The sequence below is a fragment of the Temnothorax longispinosus genome, chromosome 9 (assembly GCF_030848805.1).
Source record: "Temnothorax longispinosus isolate EJ_2023e chromosome 9, Tlon_JGU_v1, whole genome shotgun sequence".
NCBI classification, from domain to species: Eukaryota; Metazoa; Arthropoda; class Insecta; order Hymenoptera; family Formicidae; genus Temnothorax; species Temnothorax longispinosus.
This window is the reverse complement of record NC_092366.1, coordinates 4,256,763-4,277,051: the sequence shown is the minus strand read 5'-3', so window position 1 is coordinate 4,277,051 and position 20,289 is coordinate 4,256,763. Positions and strand designations below refer to the sequence as shown.

General features: G+C 37.2%; 1 protein-coding gene and 1 long non-coding RNA gene across 3 annotated transcripts in view; both read right to left on the bottom strand.

Annotated features, from left to right (window-relative positions):
- Positions 1-20,289, bottom strand: part of Ubl3 (ubiquitin like 3) — a 46,735-nt gene that overhangs the window by 14,336 nt on the left and 12,110 nt on the right. Inside the window, exon 1 of one of the 2 annotated variants that reach the window (XM_071789303.1) lies at positions 10,016-10,060. The exons of the other annotated variant lie outside the window; for it this stretch is intronic. Within the exon in view, the coding sequence (XP_071645404.1) occupies positions 10,016-10,045 (30 nt within the window). The 5' untranslated portion in view covers positions 10,046-10,060. Of the gene's footprint in view, positions 1-10,015; positions 10,061-20,289 lie in introns of those variants that run through there. 2 annotated transcript variants of the gene reach the window in all.
- LOC139819714 (uncharacterized) lies at positions 10,534-18,274 on the bottom strand. The gene is made up of 4 exons (XR_011733801.1): positions 14,606-18,274; positions 14,369-14,536; positions 14,015-14,281; positions 10,534-13,553 (listed from the first exon to the last, which is right to left on the bottom strand). It is a non-coding gene; the product is annotated as an uncharacterized lncRNA (long non-coding RNA).

Below are 20,289 nucleotides of genomic sequence, written 5' to 3'. Positions count from 1 at the left end.
AGTGAAGTCGCGCTAATTACATATTCTTAATAGGTCACTCGGTAATAACGGGCACAGCAATTGCTGGTCCGTGCAGGTGCCATCACCTGGATGTCTAGCGATGCGAATCTAACGATGTCACCACTCGATATGTCCACGTCGAATATTTCGTTTCTTTCGTCACGCGCGCTGCCTGATTCGAACTTTCGCTGCTTTCACCTCGCGGAAAAAGCGCAGGGAGTGGGTCTCATTTGCAAAAAAAGAAAAAACGACCGAGATTTCGAGGAGTTAATCCTACATTCCGTGTGTTAAATAACATTCGGACACGAATATTATTTAAAAATCTAGTATTATTAATTAAAAGATAACAAATTTAATTGTTATCTTTACTATTAAAAATATAGTCATAAAAAAATGAACGCAAATATAAACATTTTAGTTTTTCTGTTTAATAAACAAGTTTTTATTTTTTTGTAAAATCCAATAATTCGTGCAAAATATGCTTTACGTTAAAGTATCTATAGTAATTAGTTGAAATCAAATTAGTATATTTTTCCGGCAGAATCGTAATCAACTTTCACTTTTGCACGCAAAATGTTCCATAAATCGCTCAGTTAATAAATTCTAAAAGATTTATTCATAGTCAATTCTTACAAACGTGTTAGATCTGTTCAGAAAGTTTTACATTATTACAGCTTCAAAGGCCGATAAACTTTCTCTAATTTTTAATTATTAATGATCAATTATAAAATAACACCCTATTAATTAATTATTATCGCTATTAACGTATATTATTATTATCGCTATTAGAGAACGTATTTTAAAATATCTCTGTACATCAAAAACACATCGTGAAAGTTTTATATGGAAATTTGTAGTACTATTTCATAGCATTACTCTTTTAAAGAACACCGCACATTTTATTTAGATTATTAATTAAACTACATAGCATTATATATATTTTTTATAACGCGTACAGGTTGAACTTTACTCAAGTCCGCGAAAAGGTTAAGCGACGAGTTGAGAACGTCAAGTCAAGTGCGGACGCTATAAAAAGGCCGGGATAAATCTTCGAGCTAATGTCGGTTGGCGGATAATCGTTTTAAGTCCCGACTTCGACACGCAACTTCGCGATGAGTTTCACTAACTTATAATCTTAAAAGTGGAATCGCCTTAAATTAACCCGGCGGATAATATAGCCGGAGCTCCTATCGGCCACCAAGTTGCACATGGACGTGGAAAAGTATAATTAACGTCTCACTACCTTTCTAGTAAAACGGTTAAGTGGATTAAGAAGCTAACGCCATTTAAAACAGGCTCCTAGGCCGACGCCGATCCTTTTACTTCGTCGCTTAAATCGTTCAATAATGTCACATAACGACATATAAGTATCACGATGATTTGTTTTTTTCAACATTAAAAAATATCTTCATAAGTTACGAATTAAGATTTCATTTATATACAGCTCACGTGTGAAGCAGATAAAAAGAGTAAGTTATCATTATTTATTTCTGCGCTCCAGATTCTGGAAAAAGTTTCGATCTGTTATTGCTTACAAATAATGAAAGACTATCAACACTTCGACATTTACATCCATGCAGGGAAATATCAATGACATATCTGCCAAAAGAAAACATGGGTGAAAAAGTTCGGTCGGTCTATCTTGTATTATATACAATTTTCCCTGTCAATAATTAATGGATCTGAGGGTCGGCGTGCGTCCCTCAGCGATACCGTTACGGAGATTTTATTAGGCTCTATAATGGGAGACGCGCGTTGTGAAAAAGGACCGACAACGGAGGGCGAGCGGAGGGGAGGGGAGGGGAGAGGAGGAAACAAGGAGGCCGGGAGAAGAAAGAGCGGAATTGGGCTAATCGCGAATGTGTGTTCGCCGCGATGGGTTTACCTTGATTTTGCGAGCGCGCGCGGAGCGCTCGATTCGCGTCACGAGGCGAGGTCACGCCGAGACCGGATAACCAGGTCATTGGGGCATTCGGATACCCGAGGACCGCGCGAGCGGAGCTACGCGCATATGCATGTAGAACGACCCACATCTCTCTACGCGCGCGCCCGCGTCCTTCGCCCGCAGCAGCGCACGTATATCGAAGGACTTTAAGTTTTGACGCAAACACGTAATAAACGCGCAAAGCGCGCGCGCACGAGCAGATCTCCCTTCTCGATCCAGATATACGGCCGAGACGCAACGGCGTTTTCCCTCAAGGTCCTTCCTCCTCGTCGTCCATCGCGCCGCACGCGACCCGCACGCGAATTCGGCGACGCATGCGGGGAATAAAAAAAATACTTACGTAATTTATTTCTTTTGGAATAAATTTTCAACTAAAAATATCGCTGAATGAAAATAAAGCATTTTTTGCGGCAATATTTTCCCGTTTTATGCAGAGTTATTCCGAAATAATGGAATGTGCAGGTACTTTCTTCATCGATATTTAATTATTATATTAAGGGGGAATTTAAAAAATCCAAACAAATATTTATGATAAAAATATTTAAAGATATACAATAAGTACAAAGATAAAACTGATGTAATAAATAAATAATTAAAATAAAAGTATAGAGACTAAAATAAATTAAATATTGCCAATATGGAACTCCTTCTTAACGCTGCCGCGGAAATTAAATTAAACGCTGTATAATGAAAAGAATTTTTATCACTCGAACGACCAGCGCGAGGCACAAAGGCACGGAGTCATGCGAGAAACGGTTTCGATCTGGACGGTTTTTCCCTCTCGAGGAAGAAGCGGGAAGACGAAGGAGAAGAGGAACAGCGGCCGTCTGGCTCCGACCTCGCATTTCTCATCGCGCGGAGGCGCCGCGCCGACGAAGTTGGCGGGGAATCGCTCTACCCACCGCGCTTTATCTGTATATTCGCGTGCAGAGGTATATCGCGTCGCTATCGCCATTCTTGGCGACGACGGATTCCTCCACGGAGTCCCCGGAGGCGATCCTTCGTCAACGAAAATTCGATGAGAAGGCGTAATTATGGAGTTACTTAACGCACTCAATTAGCTTAGGCCGAAAGTTGGAGGATTTCGGCGAATAATCTGACAAGTTTTCTTAACACTTCGTTAAGAAAAGTATAATATATCATTGGTGGAGGAGAAGCGCAAGACAACGGGGGGAAATATTTGAGATATAAAAGTGGGATCTTTTATGTATTAAAAAGTATGAAATTTTGTGGAATATATTCTATTTATCGACTTCGATTGCACCGAATGTAAAATTGCACGATTCGCCGCGTTTAACGAGGAGTTTAACAGAAGGAAAACGGTTGGACACCGTGTATATATGCACGCGCGCGCTTGCGAGCGAGCGAGATCGTCTCATACATATTTTCCGAGATGGGTCAACGAGATACTGGAAATTATTCAGACGGAACGTAGGTCGCAGAGCGTATACCTATACAGCCGAAGCCGGAGACTCCGCCTTACCGTCTCGCGGCTGAAGAAATGTCTTGTCTCTGATGGATATCTCGCTCGTCTTCTTATTCTCGTTACGATCGCGGCGGGGCTCCTCTCTTTGGAGCCGAGGAAACGAGAAACGGAGTGCCACTCCACGAAAGTCATCCGGGGTATCGCATTCCGGGATTGTCATTTCCGGTAAATCGAATTCCGCCACTCGATAGGTCATCCTCCAATTTCGCCGAAAATAGAATCAAATAAGCACCGATACGCTACAACGCACAATGCCGCAGTAATCCGACCATTATTAACTTTATAAACACTTGAAGATGATCGAATGTTTCGACGAAAATATAATCTTCGATAATAAAGAATTGATTAATTTATCGAATTACTCGATATTATATACTTGTCACAAATAACGAACAGAGTATCGCAAATGTAATATTACGTTAATTCATACTCTTCCTTTTACTTTTTACTAAATTGGAATTTTTTGATATATAACAGCCGCTTAAATATACGTAAAAAGATCAAATGAGGGAATAAGCGTAGATACGAGTTAAATCGTTAATGCTGCTCCGTAAAGGACCCTTTTATCGAGACGATTAACTTTTCGACCATTCGCGTCACTTTGATCTTGGCATTAAATTAAATTAAATTAATGTAAATCTCTCGACGACATGAAAATTTCATTACGCGAAAAAGGATCGTTTCATTTTTTTTCCCCATTTCGTTCGTTGGTTAATCGTATGCACCGGAATTGAGAAAATTTGAGAAAAGCACAAAAGCGTATTCTCTATGCGCGCAAGCACGCTGCATCTCACAATAGCACATATCCTGCCGTATTCCCGTATCGCATTTCGAGAGGAAGCCTTGGGAACGTGCGCTAACCCCCATGCATGCGTCGCGAGGTGCGGTATCTTTCGGCTGCCTTTCTCTCAATTTACCGGCACTGTATCGCATTTCCTAGTAGAATAAACAGCGCAACGATGACAATCTCGGGATCGGTCGGTTTGGAGTACATCTCGTCGCGTCGTTCGAAAAAAAAAACCCCAAGCTCCACACGCAGACAAGCTACTCAATAATTTTTAATAACGCGGCACCTTATTATTGAATGTATTAAATGTAATTATAATCAACATGTAATATAAATTAAGTAAACACGTATTAAATACAACATATGTTAAATATATGAATTATTAAGCAAACACGCATATGTGTAAATATGTTAAATTTATTATTGCTAAATTATTAATTTAATACTTTGTGAGTGATACCGCATGATTTTATTGACAGTGACATTCGAATCAGTTATTTCAGATCGGTTATTTGCGATGTATACGTGAGTGCGATATGAAGCTTCCCGCATCAGGTTATTTATTAATAATCTCGCGCAATCGAGCCGTCCTCGAGACACGTATATACGCTTATAGCAAGTCATTTCCACAGTCTTCGCGGAATACCTCGAGCTGGCAATTCACGTCAATTACAGGGTGACTTTAGGTTAATAAATACTAATGCTCCGCCATCCGGTGCGAACGTGTAATGGAGCGTCGGAGTCGAATCGCTCTTAATCGCTCCTCCAATAAATAAAATTAACAAACCCATTGGGAGATATCCATGCGAGTATTTGATTATAGGTACTTGGAAGATGTAAAGAACACATAAAAGTACGAAAGTAAATTGTTTCCAATTCCAATTTATTACAATAATATCTCATTACTTAATCCAGAATATTTTGTCCCTTTTTAATCATATCTCCGCACGATTAGAAAAGCTCTCCTTTTCTATAATTATATATTATATTTTCTCTGGTTTTATTACATTTTTCTTCGACGTACCTTTCTGCCTTTAAAAGTAAATTTAACTTTTAAGGAAATTGTTATTATAAAAAACATGATTAAATCATCCTGAATTGTGTCAAAGACCATGAGCTCAAAGTTTCTTCAAGATAACTTAACTTTATCGCGATGCACTCCGGTTATTCCCGTTGCACCTTGAGAAACGCATGATAAAATCAACACCTCGGAGCGGCGTCTGCAAAGTGGTTTATCATACCGGAAAAAAAAGCGTAGCGTAAAGCTTGTCGCGACAGATATCGCATTAACATTGCTTTAATCACGCGGTGCTTGTTGTCGGTGGAACAAACATCATCATTTTATTTCTTATCGAAATAATAATCAAAAAGTGCCAGCTTGGGGCGGCATTATCGTGTACCGCGTTCACCGATATTGCCAATGCCCAGCACCACTGCGCCGTGTTCTATTCAGGTTAATTGAATTAAAAACTTATTTCGTTTCGAAACAGTGCGGGAATTTCCAAGTGTTATGTACATGAGTATTAATGAAGGATCTTTACTAATTTCATTTACAGATATGCTTTTACGAATTTGAAGTCAATTTTTTCATATACGCGTTATAACATTCAAATTATCGAAGCAATTAAAAGTAAAGTGCTTTCTGTGGATTAACCATCGGTAAAGTGAATCTTTCATCAGTTTCAAGTGAATTCTATTTCAGCAGATTTTTAATTTCAGGAACAGATATCGAGATTATGAAAACTTATTAAACTTAATGAGAAACAATACGTAGATATATAATAAAATTTATTTAATATTATTATATAACTTGCGCTTATATAAATACCGTATAAATATTAATCAATCTGCAGCATTCTCATGTCGTTATTATTTCGTATAATAATGATCTTTCTCTCGTATAATATATTGTGTCTTTTGCATCTCGTGCAATTTTCTCAATTTTCTCAGACCTACCGTGAGACGTTATTTTCTCGACAAGACAAAACAACGTTCCAGTAGCGTTAATGTCCACCTACTGGAATTTATATCTGGTCGATAAACGATGCACTCCGCGTGCGAGTGCGTGCGCGAGCATGCACCCGAGAGAAGTCCCGTCAATAAAGCGAGCGCAATGACAAAAACGCCGTCGGGATCAATCGGGGTTAACGAACGTAATTCCTCGGTATTCCGTGGTGGCGGCTCGTGGCGAGCCACGTAAAAAGGTGGAGTCACACACAAAGCCTTCCGAGGGCGAGGGTGGTGCACGGATGGTTCCGAAATCGTATAGAAACCCGCCTGTGGAATCGCGTTAACGGGTCGAGCAGTCGAGAGATCGCTTTAAATGGATTGGCCGATATACAAACCGGGTTAAAATACTACGTTTCGACACGCAGCGGACGTCACCGATGCGAGATCGTGATAAATCACGTGTCTCGCGCCTGGATATGAATTTAAAAGTACACATTCTCCGGGAGTTCCGTAAGTTACCGAATAATAGATATATCAACAGAGCCAATATTGTCATTGCGACGGTAATAAAATTTTCAATCTTAATTTGTGATTTAATTTTATAGCGCTAATAATATTAATTTAATTAATTCCAGTGTTAAATTGCGTATTAAAATAAAAGGCATCGATTTTCTAAATGTGTGTCTTAATAGCATATTTTGTTTAATCTCAAGAGTTTAGAGTCTCAATTTCAAAAATAAGTTTTGTATTTTCGCACTGCATCGTTCTATAGAAACGAAAGTTTTCTTCGAGGGATAGAATTGATGTTAAAATAGAATTGTTGAAATCTCTCTGATATTAACTGGACACTCCTCCGACTCGCGGTCCATTTTCTCTATTGTGGTGCAGAGTTAATCCCAATGTAACCCCGTCTTACGATCCATTGTTCGAAACATGATAAATTTCAGTCGGGAATATACATGAACCAATGCGGGCTATCGATTTTAACAGACTCGTCGAAACTGGACTCACGAGGCAAAACTAGGGCGCAAATTTAGCCATCGAGAAAAATAAACCTGTGTTCACACACAGAGAAAAAAATTCTTAACATACTTGAATTTTTAACACACATACTATTTCTTTCAGCACATATTTTACCTTTGTAATTTGCATAAAAATGTAATCCACGTCAACTGGTAGAGATTAAATTTTTCAATTGAATTACATTTTTACACAAAGTTATATGTCATTATCGCATCAAAGTTTACTGGCATATTTAGACAATTTTTCCTCCACAAATGTATAAAAAGCATTCTATTATTTTCTGCTATTCTCTATTCTCTAGTAGTCAAATTAAAATTTAAAAAGTTTTAAGTGTATCTGAAATCGGATAAAACACACGTCTCGCCGTTTATTAGCTGCATGAACATTTTTGTCATTATCACATCAAAGTTTACCGATACATTTGGCTATTATTATCTGCTATTCTATAGTGGTCAAATTAAAATTGAAAAAGTTTTAAATTTATCTGAAACCGGGTAAAGTACATATCTTGCCATTCATTAGCTGCATGCATGTTTTTGTCAAGAACAATCGACTTTGGTCGAGAAATTTCAAGACACATCACGCGACAGTTTTATTTATTAGTATATAAATGGTGTAATCGGACGATAATAGCCAAATGCCTGTCTGGATACCGCAGCTTACACCACTTTCAGAATAAACGAGTCTCGGGCAACTATTCCGGCCGCAAAGTGCCGTCGCAGCCTGCACTTGCAAATTTATCGATCGACCCGACACGACGGCTAACGGGCGTCGTCGTGGCATTTCGTTAACGCGCGTTGAAACCCGCTCGCGGAGGAAGCGCAGGAGGATGGGGAGGAGGGGGAGGAAGAGGCGGAAGAGGAGGAGGAAGAGGCGAACCCAGCAGCACGCGACCTAGACCCGACCTTCCCCAAGGTGTGTGCGCGAGAGGGACGAGGCTGGGGTGCTCTTGGAATGAGGAGAGAGGGTGTCCGAAGAGTCCGGGGACGCGCGGCTCAAGCAGCGGCATCGAATAATAAGTGCGAAGGACACTTAGCCGCTAAAGTCCGGAGGATACCCTCGGCGGCATTAGACGGAGGAAGATTGGAAACAAGATGAATGCGTTTCGTAATAAGAAGACTCGGCCGAGACGAGATCCATTCCTGTCGGATTTAATGAAAACTTTAATGAAAACTGGGCATTGCCTGGGCACGTTTAAATATTCCATTAATCCTGTACGACATGCGTAATATATACGATATTTGAGCGCCTTCCTGTGATTAATTAGGTTTACGTACATGGCAATTATGTATCCCTTTGACACGATGTAACTCTTTGACATATATACATATTTTCGTCGGAATGATTCCAGTACTTCTAATTTAGTCTTCTATAATTTTTTTATTGCGCACGTAATTTTCAGGATTGTTGACTTATCTGGGTTTTCATAATAACGTTACTTGAAATCTCTATTGTATTTTTACATGACTAAATCGTCTCTTTTGAAATAGATATCTTCATTTTGAGAGAAAAGGAAATTTTTAAACGTTTCAAGTATTATAGGCCGCATATACAATAAAGCGTAATTATCTTAATGCATAATAATGAACATAATACGTATTAACATTCTCTCTCTCTCTCTCTCTCTCTCTCTCTCTCTCTCTCTCTCATCCCCCTCATATTTTTGGCAGAAATTGATTCTTTCCAACTTAATTTTTCGATAATATCTCTATTGCCGAATAGGCCAAATACACGTTATTTCATCCACGTAAAACGAACTCCCGCTGAAAGACCGTGTCGAGCGCAATAATTATTTTGGCCTTCACTAGCAATTAGCGTGTTCATACATCTCGAAGCGCTGCTACCGTTTATTCATGATTAGCTTTTGCTATTCGTAAGACGTATGAAAATAGGATTTTATGCGAGGCGGAAAGACGATAGAAAAAGTAGGAAGAAAAAGATAATAATATAATATAGAAATCTTAGAAGAGAAGAAAGAGTCTAAAATTAAGCATAAAATTCTATCTGTTATAAAGAGATAGAACATAGATAGATAGATCGTTAGATAGATAGATATAGATAGAGCAAGTCTGAGTAATATATTTTTAAATCTAATATCAGATTGCTCAGCTGACTAGTAATAAAAACTAAAAAAAAAATCCTATGTGTAGGTTAATATGCGTAATATAAATCGATAAAAAAAATGAAATAAAATAGAACAAAAAAGTAAAAGATGTGCAAAATATCGTAAAGATCTATTAATATTATGAATTACAAATATGTATACAAAATTGAAAAATTGATATATTAACAATACCTAAAATACAACAAAAAGTAGAATGTGACGATGATAACTCTCAAGTAAAATGTAAGAAAAAATCGACAAAGTGATCTCTTCATATATTGAAATAGTAAAACATTGAAGATATTTAAAAATATTCAAAAATAATGAAATCTAGAGAGATTATTGCGATAGAAATACATTAAAGATAGCGCACAATCGAAGAAGGTGATTGAAGAAATATCCAGAGGTAACCGCAATCGAGTGACGCTAAACAATCGAAGAATGTAAAACGCGAGTAGCAAAAAGGAATAATAGGGAGCGAAAAATGCAGATACCGAGAGACGTCGAACAAAGAAAGAAAAGGCTGGAGTGTCGGCGCGGTGTGGCGCGGGAGGATCTCAGTCTCTCTGCACGAGAAGTTTGTCAGTGGTTTAGTAAGGGACCGATCGATCGTTATACGTCCGCTCGTCCGCTCGTCCTCTCTGTCCGACTCCTCTCGCCCTCCAATCAGTCACTGCACACCACCTCGCGTCTCGCGCCTTCGCACTCTTTCTCGCTCACCCTGCGGCAAACGTCGGTCTTCTCTTCCATTCGTTAAGGCCGCGTCGCGCCACGCATCGGGAGCTTGAGAGATGCGTCGCGATTGCGCATTGCAGTTTGAGCAATGCCTATATACCCAACAGTTCCGGGCTAACCAGAACTCTTCTGAGATTAATTAGCGATTTGTCGTAACGTCCCTTTACGGATTACAGATTTGCGCGTTACGCATTGTCGAACTGACGAGTGAGCCCGAGTAATTTCCAGGATTCACTCTAGTTATATAATGTTATATAACACGTTTAATTCTTTCAAATCTCTCGTCCATCATGATCATCCATTATTTTCTTGCAAAACGCCTACACGTAGCGTAATGAAAGCAATGTCGACATTGTTTTTTCCGATTTGTGAATATGTCGCGATTTAAATCAGTTAATATCATATAAAAAATAAATTTTTCAGTAAAATAAAAAATCTGCAACAAAGAGATACATATCTTTTATTATTTGTGACATGCAGTATGACTATTACAAAGTATCGAGTATAGAAATTTAGAATATGAAAGATATTTAACAATCTAATAGGGAAAAGAGATTCGGTAAAGGTCAGATAACTCTAATCGCGTTTCGCTTTGAATGTTTAGCTAAGCACAGCTGTCTATATACGAACTTGTTGAGGAGCACTTTCCTTCAGTGTGGATCTTACGAAACACCCTGTAGAAAGTTGTCGAACGTGTAGAAGATCACTATGCGAAAGAATGCCCGACTATATCCCGAGACCGGTCTGGCATCGCGCGAGACGTTCGCTCCACGTTATACCATAGTCATGTTACCGGCGAGATATCCAGAGAGAAAATAACGGGGGAGCGCGCGAGGGACCGTTACCGGGCTGCAGTAAAGAGAGCTAGATAGACGTGGACGGTAATTTCGGTTTGGAGATCGAGTGACGTGATCGGATTTATTTCGAGCCTCTCGCGAGCCACTTGGTATAAATTCGCACGCTTATTCCGCGATATTCCGCTATTACACGGGTTGTATGTAAACCGCTGTTACTATAAATATTATAGTACCCTGTCGGAGATCTGATGCATAATACCGTACTTCGTACTATTTCAAGCGGTCGCTGGTAGGAGAAATCCGAAATAATAAAATGTCGAAAATAAAGAGAAATGTAATATGTTCCGCTACTGCATGAAATTTCTAGGATATTCCATCATCAGAACTTAGCTCAACAAATTAAAGATTTACTTTTATCACGTCTCCCGTCCCCGTAATTTTAGGTGTACAAGAATATAAGAGATCGCGAGAGGAAGAAGAAGAAGAAGATAACGGGAGCAACTTTGCGTACAAACGTTTCGCGCGTTAAAAGCGCCGTTCACGTTACGGCGATAAAATGTCGCGCGGCGCGGGTTATCGACTCGCTTCGATCTCTCTGGCGCTTAAATTATCCACCCTTTCCCACGCCCGCGCCGCTTTGGGGCCGAGACGGCGGAGTGTCGAATCCAAAATGAAATTTCCTCCCTCTGCTTCGCGCTGGAACACGCTTGCTTCTGGAGGATTTCTGGATCGGACCGTTTCGCCGTTCAGACCCTATCCGAATGGACCCCCAGTATACAAGCGAATATACAGCGAGTAAGTATCAAGCGGGAAATAAAGGTGCGATTTCATTGACGCTAGAAACCAGCGGCAGCGTCAAGAAAATGTAGTGGGGGAAGAAGTTTCGTTGAATTTTGCGGTACGCTAAAAAGTTGAGACGGTCTGAACTTCTTCCCCCACTACATTTTCTTGACGCTGCCGCTGGTTTCTAGCGTCAATGAAATCGCACCTTAAAGCTTAATCCATCGAAGACGACGGCGCGAGCTTTCGGAATCGCGAGTCGAACGCAGGTCCTATTACTGTGTTCTCGTCTGTAATGGGCGAGATCAGATCCGACGTGCGGATTCTGGATCATAATATGAACGGCGAATCGATGCCGCGAATGGTTTTCCGCGATGCCGTATAAGAGAAAAACGGAATCCTCACGAATGCGTGAACGTTAACATCGCGACAGTACTAATTAACTTGTGTTGAGAAAATATATGTACGATACTATAGTATTCTAAATTGCAGTGAGTTTTTTAAATATTTGTTGCTAAAGAGAACATGCAGTTTTCGTTTAATGTCTAGCACAGGTTAACGTCAACGAGCCAAAACGCCGGCTAATGCGCAAAATCCTTTAATTAAAACAATTAATCTACTACACGGAGCGTTCACGTCTATTAAGTTAGCACGGCCACTGCAGTACAATCGAATAGAACGTAGACATAAATTTAGTGTTTTATTTATTGCTAATTTGTTATTGCCATATTCGCAATTTTGTTGTTTTAGCCGATTTCATAAAAATAACGGCTGTGCCCCCCTTAAGTTTATTTATACGTGCAGCAACATTTTTATCATAGCCACATACCTACTTATCATGCCACAACAGTACCTTAATTTAACAGTATTAATGAACATTAATTTTCCATACTACAATTAATTCATAGATTATTATTTATAGCAAAAAGCATTATTGTATTAATATCACTGACGAATTTCTCAAAGTAGCGAAATATAGATAAAAGTTCGATTACATATATTACAATAGATCTGAATATACATACTAAGACATCCAATAATCCATAAAATATCATTAGAGTTGGCGTATAAATTTTTTTCAAATCGATTAATACAAACGATTGCTGATAGACAAGAAGAATGCTAACTAAATATTTAGATCATTATAAGATAAATCTGTATATTTTTGATTGATTATGGGTTAAATAAATAAACCATCATGTTTTTGTTAATGTTAATGCCATCTTATTCATAAAAATGCGTCCACTTCGCGTTATTTATTCCACAGTTTATCGTACATCAACTTAAAAAAAAAATGCGAATAGCTAAAGTACATTAATAATTTTTAATTAATTTCAGAATATTTAAAGATTATTTCTACAAATTTTGCACGACGGATTTTACTTGAGATAAATAATACAGATACAGGATTATTATTCTTTTTAAATTTTAATATCAAGACAAAATATCTGGACGTATAATTAATTTTCACTGAAATATCCTGCAGAAAAAATGTAGAAGAAATTCAACTATTAGCAATATTAATTTAAATAAGAAATATTTAATAAAACAACTAGTAAATTATGTTTGTAAAAAAGTTGATATCTAACACGTCAAATCACTATAAATCCAAGTGTGTTATTTCTACACGTATAAAAGTCTAAAAATGACACATTTGACTGCGTCTTACATGTTTCGTTGCATATTACATTAACGCATTTAATCGTATTAAATTAAAAGTTAATACGTACGTTCAATCGTATTAAATGACGTGATTTAAAACGCAAGAAATATGAAGAATTAAGAGCTTCAGTTAAAATAACACACTTACGGATTTGCAGTGATGCGTCTGTTTATTCATCAATTACAGCTCATTTAAGATATTAGGATTGCCGATGCTATTTAATGTATTGTCTTCAAAATCCAGAACTCTGTCATAAACCATGCATATAACGCTGAAGTTGAACCTGCATACGCATACAAAGCAATTAAAATAAAATGTGTATTTGTGTAATTAATGCTACATAATAAAATTTCAATCAATACACTATTTTATTACTGGACCGAAACAAGGACTCTCATTATCGAAATATCCTAACAATCGTATAACCATCAGACTCAAATATTATTTTATTGGAGAATGGCTAATAATAATTATGAAAATTTTCATCAATTATTGAATATTTAAATAGTAAATTTGATGATCACATAAATTAGAATTAGATAACAGTAAAGAAGCGTTGGATCTTAATATCGACTAAATAGAATTATTTGACTCAAGTATTTTTTAACTTTTATTAAAACATACATTTTAAATATCAGACTCAAATATTTATAATTCTTATGATAAACAAAATACTAAATATTCAATTTCTTATGACTTTGTTGTAAGTAAATTTTGAAGGAAAATGATATTCGTAATATTTACCATTGTCATTTTCTTGAGTTTTTGAAGCTTGCGAATTAATATATACCAATCTGATGAGAAATATCAGCATTATATTCTTCAGTTGATGATTGTTATTGTTATAAGTATAATATTTCTTCTAGTACTATCTTGACTTCTCTCATTTATGCCATAATCGAACGAGTGATGCGGTCATTGTCATTTTTTTTAATGTCTTCAGCTTGCAAATATGCAGTAGTCCGATGATGAGAAATATATACCAGTGCCATATAATTCTTATGACAAACACTAAATATTCAATTTCTTATGACTTCGTTATATATAAGTAAATATATGAACTGAAGGAAAATAAAACATAATATTCGTAATATTTACCATTGTCATTTTCTTGAGTTTTTGAAGCTTGCGAATATATGTATATACCAATCTGATGAGAAATACCAGCATTATATTCTTCAGTTGATGATTGTTTTAATGTTGTAATTATTACTGTTTCTTATAATACTTTCTTGAATGCTTTCATTTATCATAATCGAACAAGTCCTGCGATATGGCATTTACTTTATATATATATTATATACTAAACATTTTATGGCACATTTTGCATTTTACCTGATTCTTTGATGTGTCGAAATGTGGCCATAGCCATATCCGCATATATTCAACTTCTTTCTATATTTCTTCTATTATAATATTGACGGATGACGACATATCAAATGTTACTCTAAAGTTGTATCTTTTATACGCACTCAAAAGAAATTTATTACAAATCTTATCATTTTGAAATCTATCTCCATCCTATGTAACGTCGAAGTTCCGCCCAGGTATGCTATTGATATCTTTACCTTTATTGCCAATTTAGTCTAAAAATTTTGTGAGAATGAATTAAATGTGCTTTCAATTTTGAAAACCCAACAACTGCACGACAAAGTTTGCATCTATAAGTAAATCCTTCTACTTTAAAATATCGCAGTATGAAATTTTGTCGCGCTGATCTGATCTGAAGTCTCATCGTGTCCGCACGGTACTTTAGAGCGTATATTACTGAATACGACGGCATAACATCTATGCCATCGAGAAGCATTCGAAGAAGGTCGAAGAGTGAACTGTGAATCTTTGTTAGAATGTAAATATTGATAGTTTGAATGTCTAACAGCCAAATAGTGGTATCGCTCCACTTGAAATTATTCAAACATCGTAATAAAGAAATCAGATTAAATACATATTTTGTTCAACTATATAAAGAATAAAGATTTTTCCTTCTTGTATACGTATAACATCGCCACACTGTCTAGTAGGTTTTTAAGATAAGCAGTTAACCAAAAATTCAGCAGTGATGTATTTTGAGAGCAATGAATTCAAAAAGCACTCAACTCCAAAATCGGCATATAGCAACTTATTTGTCTAGCACAGTTTATTCTTGTACTCTTTATGTTTTGGATTATTTTTTAAATTTATTTCATGATATATACAATTATTAAATAATAATTGATCATTATATTGTTTAATAAATAAAATAGAAAGAAAGAAGAAGGAAACAAAACAGAGCGAAAAAAGGGAGACGGGAGGGAGAAATAATCGGTTAAAGTATTAATATTTAAATTTTAACGGTACAAACGGATTGCATTGCAGTACCGAATATGGCGATAATAAAAACTGTGAATAAAAGTGAGGCAACTCATACTCAAGGAATATTTATAAATTCAAATACCAGAAATCTTATCCGATAAATTCATGTCATGTATATTTTATATAATCTCAATTTAATACGAAAATTGTATTTCTCGCTATACGAGAGCCGAAACTTTTGCGCGCTACTGTACGAACTGTGCCCTTCGGGACCGACACTCCTCCGGGATCGTTTCGTACGGTTACATTCCGACCTTCCCTCCTGGGCGAATGGAGGTGTGTGCTGCCTTGGTCATATAGGGATAGGCCCCTCTAAATCGTGGCGGCAGAAAATACATGGAATAGAGTACGTCGAAATACGGTTAGATCTCTCGGCCGAGTCGTGTGCCGGGTCGCCTATATTTAACGTAGGAGAAACGACGTTCTGAAGTGCGAGAATCGGGATAAATTACGATGCCGGCGGGCATTATCGAGATCCGGCTCTCAAGTTTATCTCATCCTCGCGCGAAATCGTCACCCCGTCACGTCACCCGCGTGATCTTTTCTATATACATGGACCTTTACACATATATCGCGATTATGTATGCGACGCAGATCGATACAACTTCTCTCTCTCTCTCTCTCTCTCTCTCTCTCTCTCTCTCTCTCTCTCTCTCTCTCTCTCTCTCTTTCTAAATTCTTACAGAATTCTTTTATATTCACAGCATATAATTTTATCTTAATTAAAATTTGAATTCAGATTTATAATGTGTCACCTGATCCTTTTTCTTTTGACATTTTCAGCCTTTTTAATTTATAATATTTTGACCATCTCGACTACCATCCGTCCACTGAATATATTTACAAAAAAATTACATTTATCAGAAAAATGTTTTATGTAACATCTCATGTATACCATAAATATCTCATTTTAACGCAAATCGATGTATTTCTGATTTAAAAAATTATTTGGCATTCTCGTAGGAACTTTAAGTTACATAAATCCCTTCCTTGATTCCGACTGTTGCCAAACGGAGGTTGGCACAACGAAGAAAATATTTGTCCAAAATTGTGTCAATTTCAGGTATTCATAAATTAATGATATACTATTTAAAAACGGTCTTGCAACAATAAAAATAAAATGACTCGTAAATAACTTATGTTGGGCAAGAATAATTTCTAAAATATTTTAGTTTTAAGAAAATAAGTGCTGTAAAAAATGTGAATGCGTTAACGTATAACAAATAAAATTAAATAGAGAAAACTGAAAGAAAATAACGAAGAGGAAAGAGAGAGAGAGAGAGAGAGAGGAGACGGGATGGAAAGAAGGAGAAAGAGCAAGAGAGAGTGAAAGCACCGAAATGAGAAAAGATGAGAGAAATGGAGGCAATAGCGAGTTATAAGAGCTCTAAGGAAAGTGAAGGAGAAGCAAGATGAAAGAAGATAATACGAGAGAGGGCTGCGTCGGATGTGACTCATGCCCGACGCCACCGTTATATACAGGGTGGCTATAAACTCGCGCTCGTGCTCCACATAGCATAGGACCGTTTGATCACTAACGGATACTAAAAGACACACGGCATATAAATGTGCGAAAAAATTGCAGCGGTTGCGACTATTAAAATCAACCGCTGTATCGTTCTCCCGGTTGTGATGACGCTGCATCTCCCCTTATACCCCGCATCGCATCGGTCGAATCGCATGAAAATAATATCGCGCTTCCGAGAGCGCTAAAATAATGCATCGCGGTTCATTAAATTTTACTCTTTCCTAATCTGTTTCCATGCATCACATATCCTTTCAAAGGCAATCGTTCTTGTTTGCTTATTTATGTATAACGTCGCCAAAAAAGGAATGCAATTATTATCAGGCACGCCAATTTAATATTTAACGCACTTTCCAAGAAAAATATTTGTACAATTTATCCTTTATGGTTTAATGTAAAATTTATGACTGGAGATGTAATTTCCGTTTGGCGTATTCGTCTTTGTCAATAAAATTATACCCAAAAAATTACCGTTATTTTTATTTGCCACAAATTTCGAACGCAATCCTAACCTTTTATCGATCAAGGTATATCGCGTGTCGTGGGAAATCGCGACCAACTAAGCACTCCTCGTGCTAGATATCGATTTCCGCCACGCGCGTCACAAAAGCACCGACGACCATCAGGAAATCCGTACGTCATCGCGCGCGGCCGCGAATTACGACGGCGCTTACGTCATCGCTAGACGAGACTAAAACTGCAAATTTTTCGTCGGAAAGGGTGACGAGGCGAAGGAGATCACCGCTGCACCGGTATAAAAATACTTCTTTTTGAAAACCATACCAAGCTGGATAAGCGATATGAGGAAACGCGAGAAGCCGTGAAATCGCAATGTGAAATCAGATATAGCTAATGCGCGGAGTGTCGAACTGATCCGGGAATTTTTGTCTATTAAATTATAATTTATTTTTTAATTTATGACTTTAACTTATAAATAAAAGAAAGCAGTTGTAAATGTCCCAGAAAAAAGCCATCAAATATAAAAGAATAAAGACACTATGGAACGAAAAAAGAATATTGACACATACCAGAATCTTCTTAAAAAATTAAGTTTTAGTCTTTGAAATCAATAAATTAAGTATAAGCAAGTATATTACATTAGTATCTAATTTTCTTTATTTAATAGAACATAAGAAATAACAATCTTAAAATAAAATTTCTATATATTGTTTGATATTCACCGAAGATATTCCCCGAAAAGCCTCTTATTATATTTAGGATATTAAGGACTCTTTAAATTTGTTGCTGGTTACGAGGTCGCCAAAACGATAAAAGTCGGAGTAATTTGAGGACGATCGGCAGGTTAACCTCGACCTCTGGTCTTGTAGACGAGAGGAAAAGAGGGAGCAAAATGCAAGAATGATCGATGAAGAAAAGTACGCTATTTCAGCAAAACTAGAGTAAACGAAACGTGGGTGGATCTGATGTTCGATATGCGATGATACCTTGTCGAGGGGGAAGAAGAAAGGAGAGAAAACGTCATTTCCGACAGTGACGAATTCTCTTCCTTCCCGCCTTCCATTAGGGTTAACGTGAAAAGATTTAGTTCATCTGAAAAAAATTCAGAAAAGGTTGTAACGAGATTTCGTTGTGATAATGTGTTCGATAAAAATGCAGTACCTACAATTTGTCTCGAGAATCTAGGAAAGTACATGGCAATAAAAAAATTTAGTAATAATTAAAATTCTCATATGTAGCATTTCTTGCATGTAATAATCGCATATAATATTTGTTAATATCTGAATTGGCATGTAGAGTATTTATTTCTAACAAATAAAAAGTAATTATTTGTTATTTTTATGGACGAACTTGAGTCTTTCTCGAAAAAATCCCGTTTCATATATGTTTACGTAGATTACATTAATACTAGGAAATAACATATGGACAATGGCAGACGAAAAATGCATAATCTATAAATTTTACATTTTCTTATTTGAAGTAAATCTCACAAATCATAGACACGATCCACCTGTCCTGTCCTATTCTCTAAAACACCTAATATAAAATAAATTCTTAAGTGTTTTTGGGCGTTATTTATGTCGCACAATATACGAGAAAGATTACACGTTCTTATCCTCACATGAAAGCCGCTGGGTATAACAATTAATATGATTTCACGCGAACGGGCGGTAATTATCGCGCGATGCGAACGAGCGCATTCAAACATGGAAGAATTGTTTTCTTACGGCGTAATTTATGTGGTAAGAAACCGCGCGGATGTGGGAAAAGTGAAAGAATAACTTCCTTATTCTCATATCGCGAGTGCAACGAGTGCGGGATAATTTATGTGCGCGGATGCAACTGAACGTAATCCGTCTGAACACGATATTGTCTCGAATCACCGAAGTTGTTATTGCACGAAGCTTTAACAGCAGCCTCACTTTCACTCGCCGCTGAGAGAATCTCCCGTGATTTCCTGCGACATACCAATTACGATGTGACAGTGGCACAGTGATATACGTTTCTGACATATCGAATTTTAATATATACTGGATTTCTGAATACATTTTAAAATCGATCTTTCTCCAATGAAAGTTCAAACGAAAAGTCATGTTCGTCGGCGAATTTGAATTCACGTTTTTTATTTATATTATTAGTTATTTATAATTGCTTCTGGCTATTCGGTTACTATATAACCTTATTACCTTCTAAGAGAATTCAACGAATAATCGCAACAATGTAATTTTCCAAGAATAGCCCTTTTTCTTGCGTGGCTAAATATTTAAATAATTCGCTTCGCTGAGAGATAATTTCCGGAGATTAATTTCCAAGGATCGTGGAAGATTAATCGAATATTCCGAGCGTTTTTCTGAAAATTCCGCCGCGCGTACTCCATTGTATATACCTTGTTGTCGCATTACTCTTCGTGCTCTAATGGATCTTTACAGTCACCAGTGTGTACAAAACGCGACTGTACCGTTAACATGTCATCGTATGACAGTAGTCGAACAATTCGCTTTCCACGTGACGGGGTAACGGCCGTAAGAGCGATCGATTAGCGAGAGAAAGAGAGAGAGATTCAGTGAAAATCTGTGCCACCGTAGGGTGCAGTTTAGCCTCCACTTTTTGGCACGGGTTTCCGTGCCAACCAATGTATAGCTCGGGGGAACCGACAGAGGTTGTCTAACGGACAAAACGATTA